General features: G+C 34.6%; 1 protein-coding gene and 1 pseudogene across 1 annotated transcript; both read left to right on the top strand.

Moving 5' to 3' along the window:
• Positions 1 to 17,703, top strand: part of LOC142638850 (serine/threonine-protein kinase ZRK1-like) — an 83,747-nt pseudogene that overhangs the window by 20,689 nt on the left and 45,355 nt on the right.
• On the top strand, positions 5,929 to 9,379 carry LOC142638264 (uncharacterized). The gene is made up of 8 exons (XM_075812284.1): positions 5,929 to 5,972; positions 6,110 to 6,164; positions 6,705 to 6,884; positions 6,968 to 7,150; positions 7,274 to 7,450; positions 7,546 to 7,700; positions 7,834 to 7,957; positions 9,138 to 9,379. Exons 1-8 carry the CDS (start codon positions 5,929 to 5,931, stop codon positions 9,147 to 9,149), a joined length of 930 nt encoding a protein of 309 aa, XP_075668399.1. The 3' UTR covers positions 9,150 to 9,379.

Raw genomic sequence — 17,703 nt, 5'->3', positions numbered from 1 at the left:
TGTTCTTGCAATATCAAAAGAAAATTAAACAATTATGTTACAAAAGTAAAGTAACAAAAATAAAAAAAAAAAAAAATCAAGGTTTTTTTTTATTAGATACAATAAAATTCAAGAACAGAAAATCAACTACAGTTTTGCATAATTCTTTATTAATTAACTTTCATCCGTCTTCCCCACAAATAACTCCATTTTTTTATTTATCAACTTCACACTAAATCAAATAACTGCTTGTGTGTTTTTCCCCTATGAAGAAGCTAGCAGTAATAACTATTATTAGTCAAGAATATAGATAGACTTTCACACAATTTGGATTCTTTGCATAAAAACTTTGAGCGTGGGAAGCACATAGACATACTTATTTGGTGCTTTGAATAAGTAACAAAGAAATTATCCTTCAAGACAAAAACGTCACACTCCATCTCCATGCAAACTTTCAAATGGAAGGGTATCCACAAATTCTTAACTTCTGGTTTTAACTAGAATACAATGATCACGTCCTTTTCAAGAAATTATGAAATACGATGATAAAATTCCCCCCTTTGAATTGTTTTTCTTGAGGGAATTGATCCTACATTCCAAATGTTTAGTGCTTTATTCTCCTAATCAATGTAAATGGCCTCATTCCATCCATTTTTTAATCAAAGTTAGGCATAAACCTAACAATAGACAAGCAAATGGTTGTATTATTTCCTTTAATAGCAAAGTTATCTTGTTCTCTCTAGAAGAAAAATTCCCATCGATCTATTCACGATCGCCATTTAGAATTACTTAACTTTACTAAAACCTAATGATTGTTTTTGTATTACTATAGTACTTTAATGGAGAATAAATTCATATAAACACCAGAGGCCGTCAGAAATTTAAATAACAGATACTAAAATCTAAATTACAATAGATGATCATTTGGAAAACTCACTTTAGAGCAACCACATCAGCTCTTTTAAAAATTTCCTCTATTTTACACAAAAAATCTACTTTTTCTATTTTACACTATCACTTTTACAAAGTCCTCACATCAGTTCCTTTATTATACATGTTTGTACAAATAAAATATTCATTCATAAATAATACCCAGCCACCGTTAACCCTCAGAGCAGCGGAACCGGCCACCATCAACAACCCACACAACCACCACCATCAAGCCAGCCTCCATCATCAACCCACCGTCAAAATCCCAAAACCACTAATCAAAATCATCAAAACCCACTGATCAAAATCCCAAACCCACTCATCAAAATCATCAAACCCACAAATCAAAACCATCAAAAGCCACGAATTAACGATCAAAGCAGCGGCGACGCGAGGCGATAACAGCGGTGACGTGAGGCGAAACCATCAATGATCAGAGCAGCGGCGAGGCGAGGAGAAAGCAACGGCGATCAGAGAACGGCGAGGTGAAAGCAGCGGCGACGTGAGACGAAACCATCAACGATCAGAGATCGGGGTGAGCGGCGATCAGACGCGACGCGAGGCGAAACATCAGATCGTTGATGCAGCGGTAGTGATCGTTGATGCAGCGGTGATCGGGGTGAGCAGCGGCGGCACGGCGATTGGGGCGAGACTTGAGAGAGCACCGGTTCAGTAGTCCGAGAGAAAAAGAGAGTGAGGTGGAGAGAGAAGAGAGAAAAAATTAATAAAATAAGTTATACATGTGTTACAGTACCCGTGTAAATTTACATGGTACTGTAGCTCGTTTATGGTTTTGCACATTTTTGCCCATTTTTACACTCACTGATGTGGGTGTTTTTTTGCACAAAATGTGTAAAAGTTGTATTTTTTTTTTTTTTATTTTAGAGGATTTTAGCTGATCTGGTGTGGTTGCTCTTATTGGGGAAAAAGAAAATTCCATTTTTATTGTAAACAATGTTGATTGCATATTCCATTGAGCTTTTGGCCTTGTCATATATAATTGCCTCTCCTTTAGAAGAGATCAAGGCATCGCGTCCTCAAGTCCCACCTAGCAGCTTTGAAATGAATGGTTAATACTAAGTCATTACCATTGGGCTAGTATTAGTAGGAAACAGATTAGAAACCATTGGTTTTATTTTGACTGAGTTCAGAAGAAATGCTCAATGATGTATTAATCCTATATTATAGGCTACATTCCTGGCACATTAAACACTTTTATATATGTACTCCTGTTATTACAAGTTACAACCCTTGTTATGGTCGAAAATATAAGAAATCTAAAACATCGGAAGAAATTAACATACCATATACGGATATACCATTGTTTTTTAAGTAATCTATAGAGAAAAACTTACCGCAAATTGAAAAATTATGAAGGAATTCTCCTAGTTTTTCCTTGTAAAAAAAGCTCACCTTGCCCGTTGTGTACACACTCATATCCACCAAAGAGTTTCTAAGGAGAAGGCTAAACTAGACTAAGGACCCCCTCAATTTAAACTTTGGTTTTCTATTAATACTCATTTCTGTCAAGGAGTATTATTGACAGTTAGTTTGCGTTTGAATTGGGACGGAAAAGTTAAAATATTTTACTATTCAACTAATTTTTGGTACTATTCATGGCCCCATTGCACTTTTTGGTACCTTTATTTACAGTACTTTCTGATGGGGTATGATAAAATACGAACTCTAATATCGTCCATGAAGGGTGTCCAGGACAAGACCAAGAAAGCAAAGGTCATAAGAACCTCATCTATAAAAGCTCGTCCATGCAGAAAGGTGCTTGGACAAGCTTCGCATGGTCAAATTTGACGAGGCCGCATCGTCTTGTCCAAGGGAGCCATCAACCTCATCTATAAGAAGGTCATCCATAGAGGAATGACCTTCCTTGGAAGCAAGGTATGCTCGACAAGAGGACCCCTAGACGAGCCCTTGACACTTAGGAAAATTCTTGAGTGTGTACAACAACTCCTTATCACACGCATAACTTTCAGTGATCGTTATGTGAGAAAAATGTAACTCCTAAACAGTTGTGGAAGTTATTCCTGAACCCTCACATCTCCTTAAATCCAGGGGAGATTACAAGTCTAATAACTGTTCTTAGGACACTATATAAACGCTTATTCAGACCAAACAAAGGTACGTTTTGACATTTCCTAAAAAGTTGAAACTCCAAAATTTGAGAGAGAAAAACTAACTTTGGCATCGGAGGGTTCTTGGCCGGCGACCCCAGTCACCTTTGATCACTTTTCTTCCTTTTTCAGGCCATCAAGACAGCCAGTAGTTCTCTCTAATCCGAAACATCCAGCCTACTGATTTTCTTCGCATCATCACTTTCAGGAATAAGTTTTTAGTTTCAGTAAAATAAGCAGTATCCAAATAAACTCTTAATTGTCAAAGTAACTATTCACCGCCAGAAGTACTTGACTATTCACCAAATGACATTTTAAGTGACTATTCACAAATGATCTCCTAATTAGGATGAGTTTTTATGTATCACTCTTCTTATCATTAAACAAATATGAATACATAATTATTAGATAATTAAGATTAACTCTCTCTCAAAAAAAGATTAACTATGTGCGTTTGGATACCGCTTATTTTTTTGAAAACTGAAAACAATTAAAAATAATAAAAAAGTTACTGTTTGAGCTTTGATTATTGTTCATATGCCTGATTGCACTGTTCATATCCCATGAACAGTGCAACAAGCGCTGGACTTAAAAAAAAAAGGGTAAAAAATGCGGACTTGGAAAATGCAAACACCAAATCCAAACAAACAAAAGTCTATACAAACTTAAGGAAAGCAGCAAGACTGTGGTTAGACACGTGCGTTGCAATATTTTACGTCTTGGGTTTGAGCCAAACCAAAAAAATAATTTTTTTAATTTATTTTCTCTCCTTATAACACAAAACCACGTCGTTTTATACATTAAATCAAAACAAAAACAAAATACCCTACCTTCACACCGCTCCTTGCCACCTCTCTATGCCTCCCTCGTTCATCAGCACTCTATCTTAGGCTTCGTTTGGGAGTTCATAAAGGAATAGAATGAAATGTAATGGATAATAATGATCATAAGAGAATGAAATGTATTTAAATAAGGGAAAGGAATGGAAAAGAATAGAATGTAATGTGTTAGGTTCTAAGTACTTAGGAACTAATGTATTAGAACTCTAATATGTATTATTGGCAAACCATGATCAAAAACAGGTGTCTAGTAGTGTTTTAAACTTGCTCAAAGTATGTGATTTATGTAAAGTTGGAATTGAGTTAACTGCAGAAGTTACTATGCATTTCTGCCTGACTCGATCGATTGAGGATTAGACTCGATCAATCGAAAGTCGTGCAGATTTTTTTTTCTGCAGATTTTCCAACTCAGCCCTAAGCCCATATAACGTGTAGGGTTTTATGTTTTGCCCCTGGTATAAAAGGCAAACCCTAAGCACGTTTTTAAATACTTCTAAGAGAGAGAAGAGTGTGTCTCTTTTTGTATCTAGGGTTTGTACCCAAAATCTCTCTAGAGTTTTTGTTGCTTATATTGTTGTTTGTGTGAATCTCTTGTAAGATTTGAGAGGTGCTTGCCTTCACACAAGCTTGGGATTATCAAGAAGGAGATTTCTTCGAGAACTTGATGATCATCCAGTTGCTACCATAAGAGCTTAAAAATACACAAGCGTGGGTGCTTGTACTTATCGAAGAATCCAAGAAAGAAAGAGTCCATGGTCTTAGAGCTTGAATGTGGTCGTGTCAGTAAGTTTTATTGGTGGGTAGCAATAGGATGTTAGTGGTCTAAGTTACTATTATACACTTCGATTCTTTCATAGTGGATTTAGGTTTACCTTGAGAATAGCTAGATTAAATCCTCCCCAGGTTTTTTACCGGTATGGTTTTCCTGGGTCATCATATCTTTGTATTTTTATATTCCGCACTTTGCATTGATATGATTATATGATTGTGTTAACCTAGATCTGGAATTTGGACTAAGTAATAACTTGGCTTGTTAACTAGGTTAATCCAATTGTATGTTTAAGGGGTCTAAATAAACTTAACAGAATGAAATTAAGTAACCTTGATTGGATGTTTTAAAATAAATGAATGGAAATGAATGAAAATGAATGGAATGTAAGTAATCTTGTGTGGGAGTAACATGGAGGGAATGGAATGGAATCATTTTATGACAATATTACTATTACACTCTGTTTGTTTCAATAATGATGTTTTCTAGAAAATGAGTTATTTTCTAAAAAGCATTTTCTATAAAACTATCTCATTTTTCAATGTTTGGTAGCAACTTTAAATAAGTTGAAAAACAACCTCTTAACTTTCCTTATTTAGCTTGCTGTGAGATAGAGTTGTTTTCTAAAAAAATTTAATGGAAAACAATCTCTAAAAATAAGCCATACTTTTTATATTGACTAAAGATAGTTTTCCTTTGACTCATATTTTTTTAAGCTACCAAACATTGAAAAATAAGGAAAACTATCTTTACACAAGATTTTTCATTGAAACAAACAGAGCGTTAGACTTCTATTTTAAAATAAAGGGTTGAATATATATGGGTATTTTGGGAGTTTTAGTAAAAAAAAATTACTAAATCTAATTCCATTCCCTCCCATTTCTCCCAATTTCGAGGAGAATGAAATTTGAGATATTAAAGAAACGGAGAGGGATGAGTGTTCCCTCCTACCCATTTCATTCCCTCCGGCTTAAACTCCCAAATAAGAGAATGAACTTTCCATGCCCTCCATTAAAACTCCCAAACTATAAAAGGGAAGAATATTCTAAAATTATTCTTTTCATTCCTTTCCATTCCATTCCATTCCTTCCTTCCAAACGAGGCCTTAGGGTATGTTCTCTTCAATCTCTATTTCTCTGGTTTAAACCGACCGATACTTTGTGTATTTAAAAACTGAATTTTCTTTGAGGGTCATCTCTTTTAATTTTTCCTGATTGTCAAATTAATTGTATACCGGTCTATTTGTGTTTGATAAAATGATTGCAAAGTTTTGAATTCAAATATGGAAGGGACTACCAGCTCAAATTCCAATAACACAGTTAAAAAGTAAGTTTTTACCTATCTGTATATCTGCTGCTCGTACTTAGTACTTGGCACTTGTTTGTGTTGTAGAAAACTCAATGAAAGACCCACTCAAGTTCATGAATTTTATGAATTTTTTTGTAACCCTGTTGTGATTGCAGACAAGCCCCCCAATTAGCTACATTGTTGAAAGAGATGAAGGAAGGGTTAGATACTGTAAGGACTAAAGTACAAGTTTTAACTTCTAAGGTAGGGGTGGTTTTGATTCCAATTATATAACTGCTGCAAAATTGTTGCTTTTGTATGGTAGTTCACCTTACATGCTCGAGAAAGCATCTCATTTATCAGGTATATGCATGCTCCCTCTCACAAAATGGTGGAACTATATTTAAGAGTGAGAGGGGCCAAAGTAATAACAAACATAAGATTTATCCAATTTAAGAGTGCTACATTAGAATTTTCTGAAAATTTTAACCACGACTCGTTTAGTAGTTCCGCCGCTCATAGATGATGCATATATCAAATACATGGGATTATTATTGTACACGCTCTATTGGAAGCTCTGCAGCATTAAGCAACTATTGCAAGTATTTAGATACAAAAACATTAGCTTGTTTGTGATTTAAAAAAGAAAAAAAAAAACATTAGCTTGTTTGAATTATTCATGATTGCTATTTTTCACCTTACAAGTGACCAAATATATCATATCTGTCGTCATCATTATGATTAGTGATTCATTTTTGACTCATACATTAGGTGAAAGCAAATCAATTCCCGACAGCAGATGGGATAAGCTATCTTGAAACCAAACATTTGCTTCTCCTAAACTATTGCCAGTCACTGGTCTATTATCTACTTCGCAAAGAAAAAGGTTTCTCAATTGAGGGGCATCCTGTGGTTCGGAGCCTAATAGAGACAAGATTGTTTTTGGAGAAGGTCTGGATTTGTTTCTATTTATCTTATCTTTTAATAACCCTGTGTTATGCCTATTACAGAATTGTTCTCTCTATTTATGACAGATACGACCAATTGACAAAAAACTCCAATACCAAATCCGTAAGCTTACAAGGGTTACCACAGATACAATAGAAGTTGTAGGTCCAAGTAAAAAGGAATCGGATGCCTCCAAGAGGATAGAGGATCCATTGATGTATCATCCAAACCCTGACATGCTTGCTCCCCAATATGATATAGTACCTCCGGTGAGTCAAGATATTGAAGTATCAAGTTCAAATATTAAGTTCCTCTCTTTTAAACTATCTATTACCAAAATGAGAAACAAACTTGTGATATTTGTTTTCTAAGATTATGTTTATATGTTTTAGGAAGGTGGTGGTGGTGCGTATCGACCCCCCAAACTTGTCCCTGTTGTTATGGAGGAAGATAAAATCTCAAAAAAGGAAAGGAATGCCTTGAGAAAGGAGAAACAGGTGCTTCGACAATCTAGGCAGAGTGATTTTATGCGTGAGATGATGGATAATATGGAGGGGAGACCTGAAGAGGTTGGTTGTGGACTGCTTTTATGGGGTTACTATAGACATGAATGTCTTCCATGTATGATAATCGTGATCTATTGTTGTTGATGGTCAAAATACAGGTCAGAGAAATTATAGGAGCTGAAAGTGTTGAGGTTTCTAGGTATAAGGCAAAAATGGAGAAGTATGCTCGGCAGGAAGAAGAGCTTTTTACTTGTGCTCCTATGACGAAGATGGAAAAGAAGAAGGAGAAACATTTGAAGAAATCAAGAAGTGGGTATGCAGAGTAAAAATAATATTGGTTGCAGTGGTTTTCTTATCTCATTTATTGATTTGTATTTGTTAAAATACAAAATGTTTGGTGTTTTATACTGTTTTCGGTCTGACTGTTTTCTCATTTTTTTTACCAGGTTGCTAGGTTTGACGGAAAGTTTCTATGATGAAATCAAAGCTTTACCGTTAGAGGATGATAACAGCGAACAAGCAACAGGCTTTGGTAATGGTAGTGGAAAGGGGAAACTTAAGAAACGCAAGGTATGTCCTATCTAGTATATGATTTTTATATTAAGTGTCTTGCATCCATGAATTCACATTTCCCTTGAGAAGTGGTATGTTTGGTAAATGTTATGATGAATGATAAAAAGTAGTTTGTAAACTAATGCCCTTATAGGCGTCCATAAACTTTTCCCAAATATAAATTCTAAATTTATAAACTTTGTCTAATATTAGGGTCACTGCTTTTTTGCTTCTATTCTAACTCTTATATTTTCTGGTCTCATGGTAGCTCTTCATGGGTCCACATGGTAGGGCTTGTAGAATGGAAAAAGTAGGTACACTTTTGGGGGCATGAATAGTGAAATATAAATCCCTCAGGGTTTGTTTGGATACTACTTATTTGCTGAAAATTGAAAACTTATTATTGAAAACATTATAGCAAAATATTTTTTAAGAGAAATGATATGTCCACAACATTTTTACAACAAATCCTAAGTGGCAGGTTGTTACTGGTTGTTATTGTTTAGGCCAAAAAGTAATCTAAGTGTTAGGTTCAAACTTGAACCAATAATAACTAACCATCTGTGATTTGTTATAAAAATGTTTTAGACGTATCATCTCTCATTTTTTAAATGGGAAAACACTGTTCCCTTGATACTGTTCACGCGTTTTTGTGCTTTAGCTGGTCCATGAACAGTGCCATAAGACTAGCCAAAAAACGCAAATGCAGAAGCAACGCAGGTGTGTTGCTAAACAAATCCACACTTAGTAGTGACAATATCGTGTTGAGCAAAATATTGGTATTGGGTCACAAATTCTTCTTGCACTCTTCTTCACAACACTCGTATGGAACTGACTATGCCCTCTTTTTTATGTAGTACAGTCTTTAGATTAAAAGTTGTAAAATAATTGGTTTGATTACCATAATTGATTTAGGTCAGTATTAACTTTTTTTCTTAATTGATAAGTTACACACATGTTAAGTAGCTCTCGAATCCACAACCTCACCCTTAACTTGTTCTTACAAAAGGAGTAGATGCTTGGCGTTCATATTCACTTGCTAAACATGCATAAAATCTTTCAGGAGCATTGAACTACACCTTTTCATTGGATTTTCCATGTTCATGTAGTATATATGCATAAATTTTTTTTTCACATTTTGTGCAAAAAGTTTCTGGTCTGCATTTGAACTAGGTCCTAACATTTGGCCCATTTGCAGAGGAGGTATTGAGGAACTAGAAGTTGAAATTTTGTTTTGTTGAGCAATTGGGATTTAGAGCTGGATGACAGTTTTGCGCTGGTTGAGGTAGTAATTGAGGTATAAATGGCTATGTATGGAGCAATTTTGTTTACTCCCTGTGAGACACATTATTTTGCATAGATTTTTTTTCTTTGCTTGCTTAGATGAAAACTATACAATATTTAAGTAAGTTTCAAGTTTGATCTCAATTTTCTTCCTCTCTTAATTTACGTGTGCCATGGCTAAGGCATTTGTTGCTGGCTAATTAATTGTACATGTTCCCTAAAAAGTGTGTGGCGTTCTCTTCTTCAATACAGAGCTCACAAACAAAAAACCTCACCCTTATAGGCAAAGCCATGTGAGGGTGAAGGTCTACTCAATAACCAGTTTCCGCCACACGGTTTAGTTGATTGTGCCTTAAATAGTTGCTGAAGGCATAGGATGGTTGCAAATAAACCCTTAAATAAAATGAAATGCATATATTTTCAGAGTCAAACCAGCATGGAATATTCAAATGCACCCTTTAGTCATAATAAGTAAAACTACCGCACACCCTTTGTGCGATGATCACTCCACAAGTATAAATGCTTGTGGGGTGTGAGGAGCAAGAGCTGGGGTTCAAGTCTCCAGGAGAGAGGAAGCTTCATATACATATACACTTAGATTAGGTTAAAGTAGAATTTTATCTTGTATAAAAAAATTTTAAAAATTAAAAATTTTAAAAAATAATAAGTAAAAAAAAAAAAAAAAAAAAAAAAACGAATTACACCATTGATATACACTGTGGTGCTAGTGAATTATGGTAAATCCAATGTTGTACAAGTATATTACAATCTCATCTTAAAGAGCTAGTTTTTAAAAGAAAATGCTAACGAATGTCCTTAAGGTAATGGTTAACAATTCATTTAAAGAAAGTTTTTATAGAAAAAAAAAGCAATTAATGTTTTGACAGTTTTTTTAATCTATATTTATATATTACTAAAAGCTGAAGTGTAGCGTTTAATGTTACTGTGCTCACATTGAGTCATGTCAGCATCCATGTCATTATCCTTTTTCTTTTCAATTTTTCTATAATTGTTTTTTAACATTTATTTTTTTTAATAATTGCACTTTCTCCAACCTTTCTCATGTCTTTACCTTTACATTTTCCCGCTACCCTCAATCTTAATATCACTTTTCCTCTTTCTTTATTTTATCTCTTCGTTTTTCCCTCCCTTACATTTTCATCTCTCCACTACCTTCAACCTTAATATCACTATTCATCTTTCCATTCATTTTCCTTTATTTTTTCTCTTCATATTCACACCATCTTCTATAAATTTGTTATTCTCTCTTCCATTTTTTGCATAGTTTTCCATCACAGAAATGTTGTTTTTCCCTCCCTCTCTCTCTCTCTCTCCACACACACACACACACACAATAACTTTTGCAGTATTTTTTTTCCTGCATCTCTACTTAAGTTGATAAATTTTTGTATTTGTTATAACTCTATGTTGGGTTGGTACGATTTAGTTTTGTGTTTTAAGTTTTTTTTGTTCTCTTTGATTGTTAAATATTATACTATTGCGTTATAAAAAAATTAAAAAAGATAATATATATATATATATGTAAGAATATAATATATATTATTCTATTACATAACATAATTTGAATAATTTGGTGTTGATGAAAAAGCTTGCATTGGAAAATGTGTTAAGTCTAAGGACGTTAGGCCTATGAGCTGTGAAGAGGCCAGAAATACTGCCTCTGTTGTTCTTTGTTTTGAATGAGGGTGAGGTTGCAATTTTTTCATCACTGTTTGTGTCATGAAGAGGGAAAGAATTCCTCTCTTGGGTATAAGACAAATGTTTTAAAATCCTCCTAAAATTATAGGCTAGTGAGAGTTTAAAACAAAAGTGTCAAAAGCCTCCCTAAAATTATAGGTTGATGGGATTACCTTAAGAGCAGTTCTGCTCTATGGTATAAAATTTTTTATGTTGTTAAGAAGCAACATGATGAATGTGGCCAAAATGTGAAATGGACGATAATTCTAGGGTGAAATTATCCCTACCGAAGACATTCAAAGGTGTGGGCAACTTTTATTGATGAAAAGATTTTTTTTTTCAATACATTATAAGTGGGAAATTTGAATTTTTGATGTCCTTGTTAGAAGTATTAGGAGGTGTTAGTTCAACTATAGATCATTGGCTCCTCTTGATTAAAAAATGTGAGAAATTTGCATAAGATTGTTTGCAATGGAGGTTGATTAGTATGTTGGTTAAAATAATTGATGTAAATAGAAAGTAAAAAGAAGAAAAAGAAAGAATAACTGAATGAGTGACCTAAAATAACACTTATAAAAGTAGTGAAGATGTGAGTAGGCAACTTAAATGTGGCCAATCCCAAGTAGTTGATGAGAATTGGTAGCCAATTCTAGTTAATTGGGATTAAATCTTAGTTAAGTTATATCTTAATATTACGGGTGTGAAGTTCTCAACTGAAATTGACCAAAATAATTGGAAATTTGGAATTTTTGGTTTCAATTTTATTTCGATTTTGGTTAGTTTTCAGTTTTTGAGATTTTCAAAACCTTAACTTTAATAACATATCGAGATTTTCAAATCCCTAACTTTAATCACATATAGAAAAACAAAGCAATAGAGAGAGAGAGAGAGAGAGAGAGAGAGAGAGAGAGAGAGAGAGAGAGAGAGAGAGAGAGAGCTATTGAAGAATGAAGAAAATCAAGAAAGAAAAGGGAAGAGGGAGAGAAGAATCAAACTGATGATCAGAATAAGTAAAGAATGAAGCCGAACCACTAATGATCAAAAGAGACTGAGAGTGAAAGAAAAGGGGAGGCTGGCAGCAAAGGCAGAATTGGACTAGAGTGGAGTGTGGAGGCTGTCTGAGAGTGAGAGTGAGAGTGAAAACTGAAAAGTGTGAACCGTGGGGTATGTAGGGTAGGGTTTTTAAAAATGTCTTTTGTTTTTAGTTTAATTAGTTTAAGTTTAATTTTAGTTAGTTAATCTAATGAGTTATTTTGGTTTTAAATAGCAAGAGGCTCAATGTTTTAATTTTAAATAAAAAGGCCGTAGGCCCAAACGTATTGGTTTAAAAAAAAAAAACAAAAAAGGCCGGAGGCCCAATGTTTATAAAATCAAATAAAAAGCTGGAGGCCCAAGGTTTGCAAGCCCAAGCCGTGTTTCATATTATATATGTAATATAAAATATATTATAATATAATTCAGTTCAGTTTTAGCTGGTTCGGTGCATTCAAACTTGCCACCAAAACCAAAATTTCAGTTTTTATGAAATGAAAACCGAAACCAAATTGCGCCAAAACCGAACTAAAATTTTGGCAATCGTTTGGTTAGTTTCGGCTGATTTTTCAGTTTCCCAGTTTTGTGCACACCCCTACTTGACATTATAGTTTGTTAAAGAATTAACCGCAGATAATAAGTATTATGCAATACAATAAAGATACAAATGAATAATTTTACGAAAGATGTGGAGGATAGGTAAGTTAGCCTCTTTTACGTGAGAGAGTGATCAAGAAAGAAATTATTTCTTTTAGTAGCAAATAGTTTATTTTCATGTACTTATCTTTTATTTTAGCTATTTATGTACTTGCTGTGGATGGTCTATGTTACTTTGCATATTAGTCATTGTTGCTCTTTTGGTTGATTTTTATTTGGACACGTGCTATTAATGATATGCATTTGATTTGTTGTATAGTCTTTGTATACACAACTTAATTGATAATGTTGTCAAATTTTATGGTTTTGATTTGTTTGGATATGTGGAGGAAGAGATTTGTAAAGCTTTTGGAATGTGGTGGTGAAAAAAGAGCGTGTGAAACATTCATGTTGGTTTTTTTCCTTCAAAATAATGTGGTTTGAATTAGGTTGGTCATTAGAACTTACCTTTTTAAATGGGAGTACCACCAGGCTGCAAAGTTATTGGACTTTTAGGGTCTGTTTGGATACCGCTTATTTTTCTGAAAACTGAAAACTTATTATTGAAAACATTGTAACTAAATAATTTTTAAAACAAAAACACTGTAGCAAATTTTTTTTTTTGACCGAAAAAAGGTAGAATAGGTATATTTAAATGAACAAAAGTACAAAAGGTGTAGGCCAGCTGTATAACTTAGGATACTGCAGCAAATTTTAATAATGCGTTTTTCACAAATAATTGCGGCTCCGTGAATAGTACTGTGGGGGCCACTAAAAAACGCAAATGCAGACTTGGGGGAGAAATGTTGTATCCAAATGGATACTTAGTATATGTTGTACTTTGGTTTACCTCATTTCTAGTCTTCGAAGGGTCTTACATATTTTAGAAGGTCTAAGTATTGTTACAAGATGAATGATGGAGACTTTGGCAAAAGAGCTGGAAGAAGTATATTTTATGTTGTACATTGTTGTAAGCCTAGCGAGCTATTCTTATTACCTCATAATCTCATATATGAATGTAATATGTTACATTTTGAATATATCGTGGTAGAAATGCTATCTCTGAAGGCAAGGTTGTTAATGCTGGATTTATGATGCTTAGAAAATGGGTCCAGAGCAGCTTCCAAATGGGTCCATAGTTTTCCACTAATTAATATTTAAATAATTAATAAAAGTCCTGCTTAAAGATTTCACCTAAGGCCCCCGGCCATGTTTATAATTAATTATTATTTTTAATAATTCTTAAAATCCTTTTTCAAAATTAATTGAACTTGCAACCAAAATTATGTTGTCAATCAATCACTTATACGTACACAATGGTCATATGGCTTGGCCGACCATAAAATTTGGCGATTTTACAAATATCCCTCTTGGATGTTCATGTGTTTTTTTTTTTTTTGGTAAGCTCTTGGATTTTCATGTGTGTTAAGTCTTAATCTAGTTTTTTTTTTTCTAATTTAAATAATTAATCCTTGGACATTATGATGAAAAACCATTTTAATATCTTCAAATGTCTTATTATTAGTATTATTATTATTATTGATGATGAAAAAAAAAATCAGTAGGCTGGATGCTTCGGATTTCAAAGGACTACTAGCTGTCTTGATGGCCTGAAAAAGAAAGAACAATGATCAAAAGTGACTGGGGTTACCGGCCAAGAACCCTCCAATGCCAAAGTTAGTTTTTCTCTTAAATTCTGGAGTTCCCACTTTTCAAGAATTAAAAAAAAAAAACGTACATTTGTCTAGTCTAAATGGACGTTTATATAGTGTGCTCTAGAAACGGTTATTAGATTTGCAACTTTCCCTGCATTTTAGGAGATTAGAGGGTTAAGGGTAACTTTCATAACTGCCACAGGAGTTATATTTCATCCTTCTGTAACTGCTGTTGACGGTTAAACTCCTTATTGGAAGGCACAGTGGTGAACTCAGGTATTACTTATGCCTTGGAACCATTATCCATGGTCACCTTGAGTAAGGGAATTATTCTTGGAATTTTCCCAAGTACTGTGGGTCGTCCATGTGCTTTCCTATGGACGACCCTTGGTATGAACGACCATTGATGGCTCATCTTATTTATCATGCTGAACACCTGTGGGTCGTCCATGTGCTTTCCTATGGACGACCCTTGGCATGGACGACCATGTACGATCTGGAGTTGATCGTTTTTTCACAACTCCTTATCAATTATTATTATGAGATAACAAAATCAAATGATCATTAAACTTTCACAAATGTAAATTTTTCTTTATTTATTTGACATTGTACTATAGAACTTAATTACTCCAAAATATAAAAGTCTTAGTTGAACTAATTTTCTATATGTTTAATAATCCAAGCTTAACATTAATAGTACCACTACAATTGAGCATTCTTGTGTGTAAACATGGGTTATATGCTAGTTTAGAATAGTACATGTTGTGGGATACATAAATTTAATAAGGTAATAGTGCCACTTGTCATATTTGAGGCGGAGGAGGCCACGACGATGTTGAGTAGACCCTACCCTCGGATGGCCAGACCGAGAAGGCGAGCCTTGACCACGTCAGTGGCACATTACTAGAGGAGGTCACACTGTAAAGGAAGGGCTTCAATGAGGAGGTCAGTCTTGTCATGTCTGAAGGGATGGAAGCTACCACTACATTTATTGCACCCCACCAAACCCTTTGGCTATATTTATGTGGAGAAGATCCCTGAACAGTGCTGTGTAAGTAGCCGCAACTCACGGATGGCTTGGGGCCACGTCTAAGGGCTACCTCGGTCACTCTTACGTGTGATCCATAGGATGCCTACTAGTATCTTGTTGTTAAAAGAGATTTTTCAAAAGTCAATGTGAAAAAAAAAGGATTTTAAACAAAATTTTAAAAGGTGTGTATTGGATTTTTTGGTCAAGGTAGTCAAAGTGTTTCCTTAGGGGATAGGTATAGAGGCGTAGAGGCAGCTCAACATAATTTGGGGCTTAAAACGAAAATTCATGTGAAACATTTTATACTAATCAAATCAAGGTTAATTTGATGCAATATTAAATACTTTTTTATAAGAATAATACCAACTTATTATTTTGGAGAGAGGGAGAGAGAGAGATTAATCTATAATTAGTGAGTTAACACATCTATTGATTTTCCTATTCAGCCGGCCCTCGAACAGAATTCCCCTTTCCCTCTAAATTTTTTCACTTTTCCCTCTAACACTCCCGACTCACGCCAATTGACAACACGCAACTGCGCGGCAAGACACCCAAAAAAAGCAAAAGAGAAAAGCGACTAAAGATCTCTCTACCAAATTCTCAACTCCTCACGCCATAGCCTAACTCACTTCTTCTCCGTTATCCCAATCACTTTCCTCCTTCTTCTATCTTTCCCTCTTACACTTACACACCACCACCACCACCACCTTCGTCTCTCGCTACTGCTTCTCTCTCCAAACGGCGCTGGTGACTCTTTTATGATTTCAGAGAAAGTAGTTATTGGACTCGAGGGAATTTTTTTATTTGTTTATTTATTTATTTGTCACAGTTAAAATTGGAAAGGCTTTTGATGGATTTAGTTTGATTTTATTTTATTTTTATATTAATATAATGTGGTTTTTACTGTGTCTGCTTTGCCAATATCTGAACCTGAACTTACCGAACATGAATGAATACATAATATCTCAATATGTATCACTGTATCAGATTGCTTGAAAACTGTGACTTTAGTGGGGGAATGAGTTAGATTTTTTTACATTGCTAAGTGTATGGTTTTCAACCATACACGTGGACAGTACCCTTTTTGAAATTGAAGCAAAGCCTTAAAGGCACTACAATAGTGCAGAAACTAGTTTAATTAAACAACCCATCTGTGTTCAGCTTTAAACTAGTTTGGAGAAAATTTCCTGCTGTAGAAGTTGAGATGGATGCTAAAGCTGTTTGTGATGTTCTGGCTAACTCCAATCAAACTAACAAGATTATCTCGCCAATTATTGAAGATTGCAGACAGCTGGTAAGTCAGATTCCTCAAGTCAGGTTTAAGCACTGCTATAGAGAAGCAAATAGATGCGCAGATGGATTAGCAAGGATGGGCGGGCAGCAAGCTACTGTCTTCACAGCATATGATAGTCCACCTGTGGAAGTTCAATCTTTTGTTGATTTTGATTTTGCTGGTTTATTTTTACAGAGGCGTTGTATTGAATTTTTACCAAAAAAAAAAAACTAGTTTAAACAACTTGAAGTAGGCAGAAAAAGAGTTTTACCGAAAAAGAAAGAAAGAAAAGCAGCTCGATAGGGAGAGCTCACTTTTCCTACATGGTGCACAACCTTGAAGCAATGATCTTGTAGAAGAAGCTGCATAAAAGTTAATAGGCCTGAATTGAAAAAAGATTGTGCACCATCAATCAATGCCCGAAGCTTTAAATGGGTTTATTTCCCACACAATGCTTTTTATTTCTTCTGCCGTAAGTATCCAACATATCTTCATTGCCAATACCTTTAAAAAATGGTATTGTGTTGCATATCAGTTCAGTTGTAGATTTACTAGCACATTGCAGACATATAATATCACCTAGCAGGAAAAAAAAGACATATTCATCATTTTGTCTTTTGGATGCTTATATGGTTTACTTGGTTATTGTAGGTTGTACTTTGCCAAACTTGGGCTTGGATCCCTTCCAAAAGACTATTATGTGCAAGTTGACACAGGAAGTGACATTCTATGGGTGAATTGTGTTGGCTGCAAGAGCTGTCCAAAGAAAAGTGGTCTTGGTGTATGTGCTTCTAACTTTTCATTTAAATTGAATTTCTCTGTCTCTTTGCTAAAAGATAGTTCCTTGATTAGGTACTTTTTATGAGCTCTCCTTAAAATTGCATGTTAGATACCATCGTATTACCATGTGACTTACACACACACACACACACACAATCTGATTGTATTAAAGTCTGAGATTACTTCAATGACTTGATCCGTTCAAAGTTTGTACTCAAAACTATTTTCAATTGCATGCTCCATTTGCAATGACTCATTTCACATTCCCTCTTACAATTTTGATGTGTCTATAATGAGCCATCCACGTTATCAAGTATTACAAGTCTTTGGATGCCAATTTTTGAACAAAGGATTGAGATGATGATGTGCTGTATGT

This window comes from Castanea sativa, chromosome 6 (genome assembly GCF_040712315.1).
Source record: "Castanea sativa cultivar Marrone di Chiusa Pesio chromosome 6, ASM4071231v1".
Taxonomy (NCBI): domain Eukaryota; kingdom Viridiplantae; phylum Streptophyta; class Magnoliopsida; order Fagales; family Fagaceae; genus Castanea; species Castanea sativa.
This window is presented reverse-complemented; position numbering and strand designations above follow the sequence as displayed.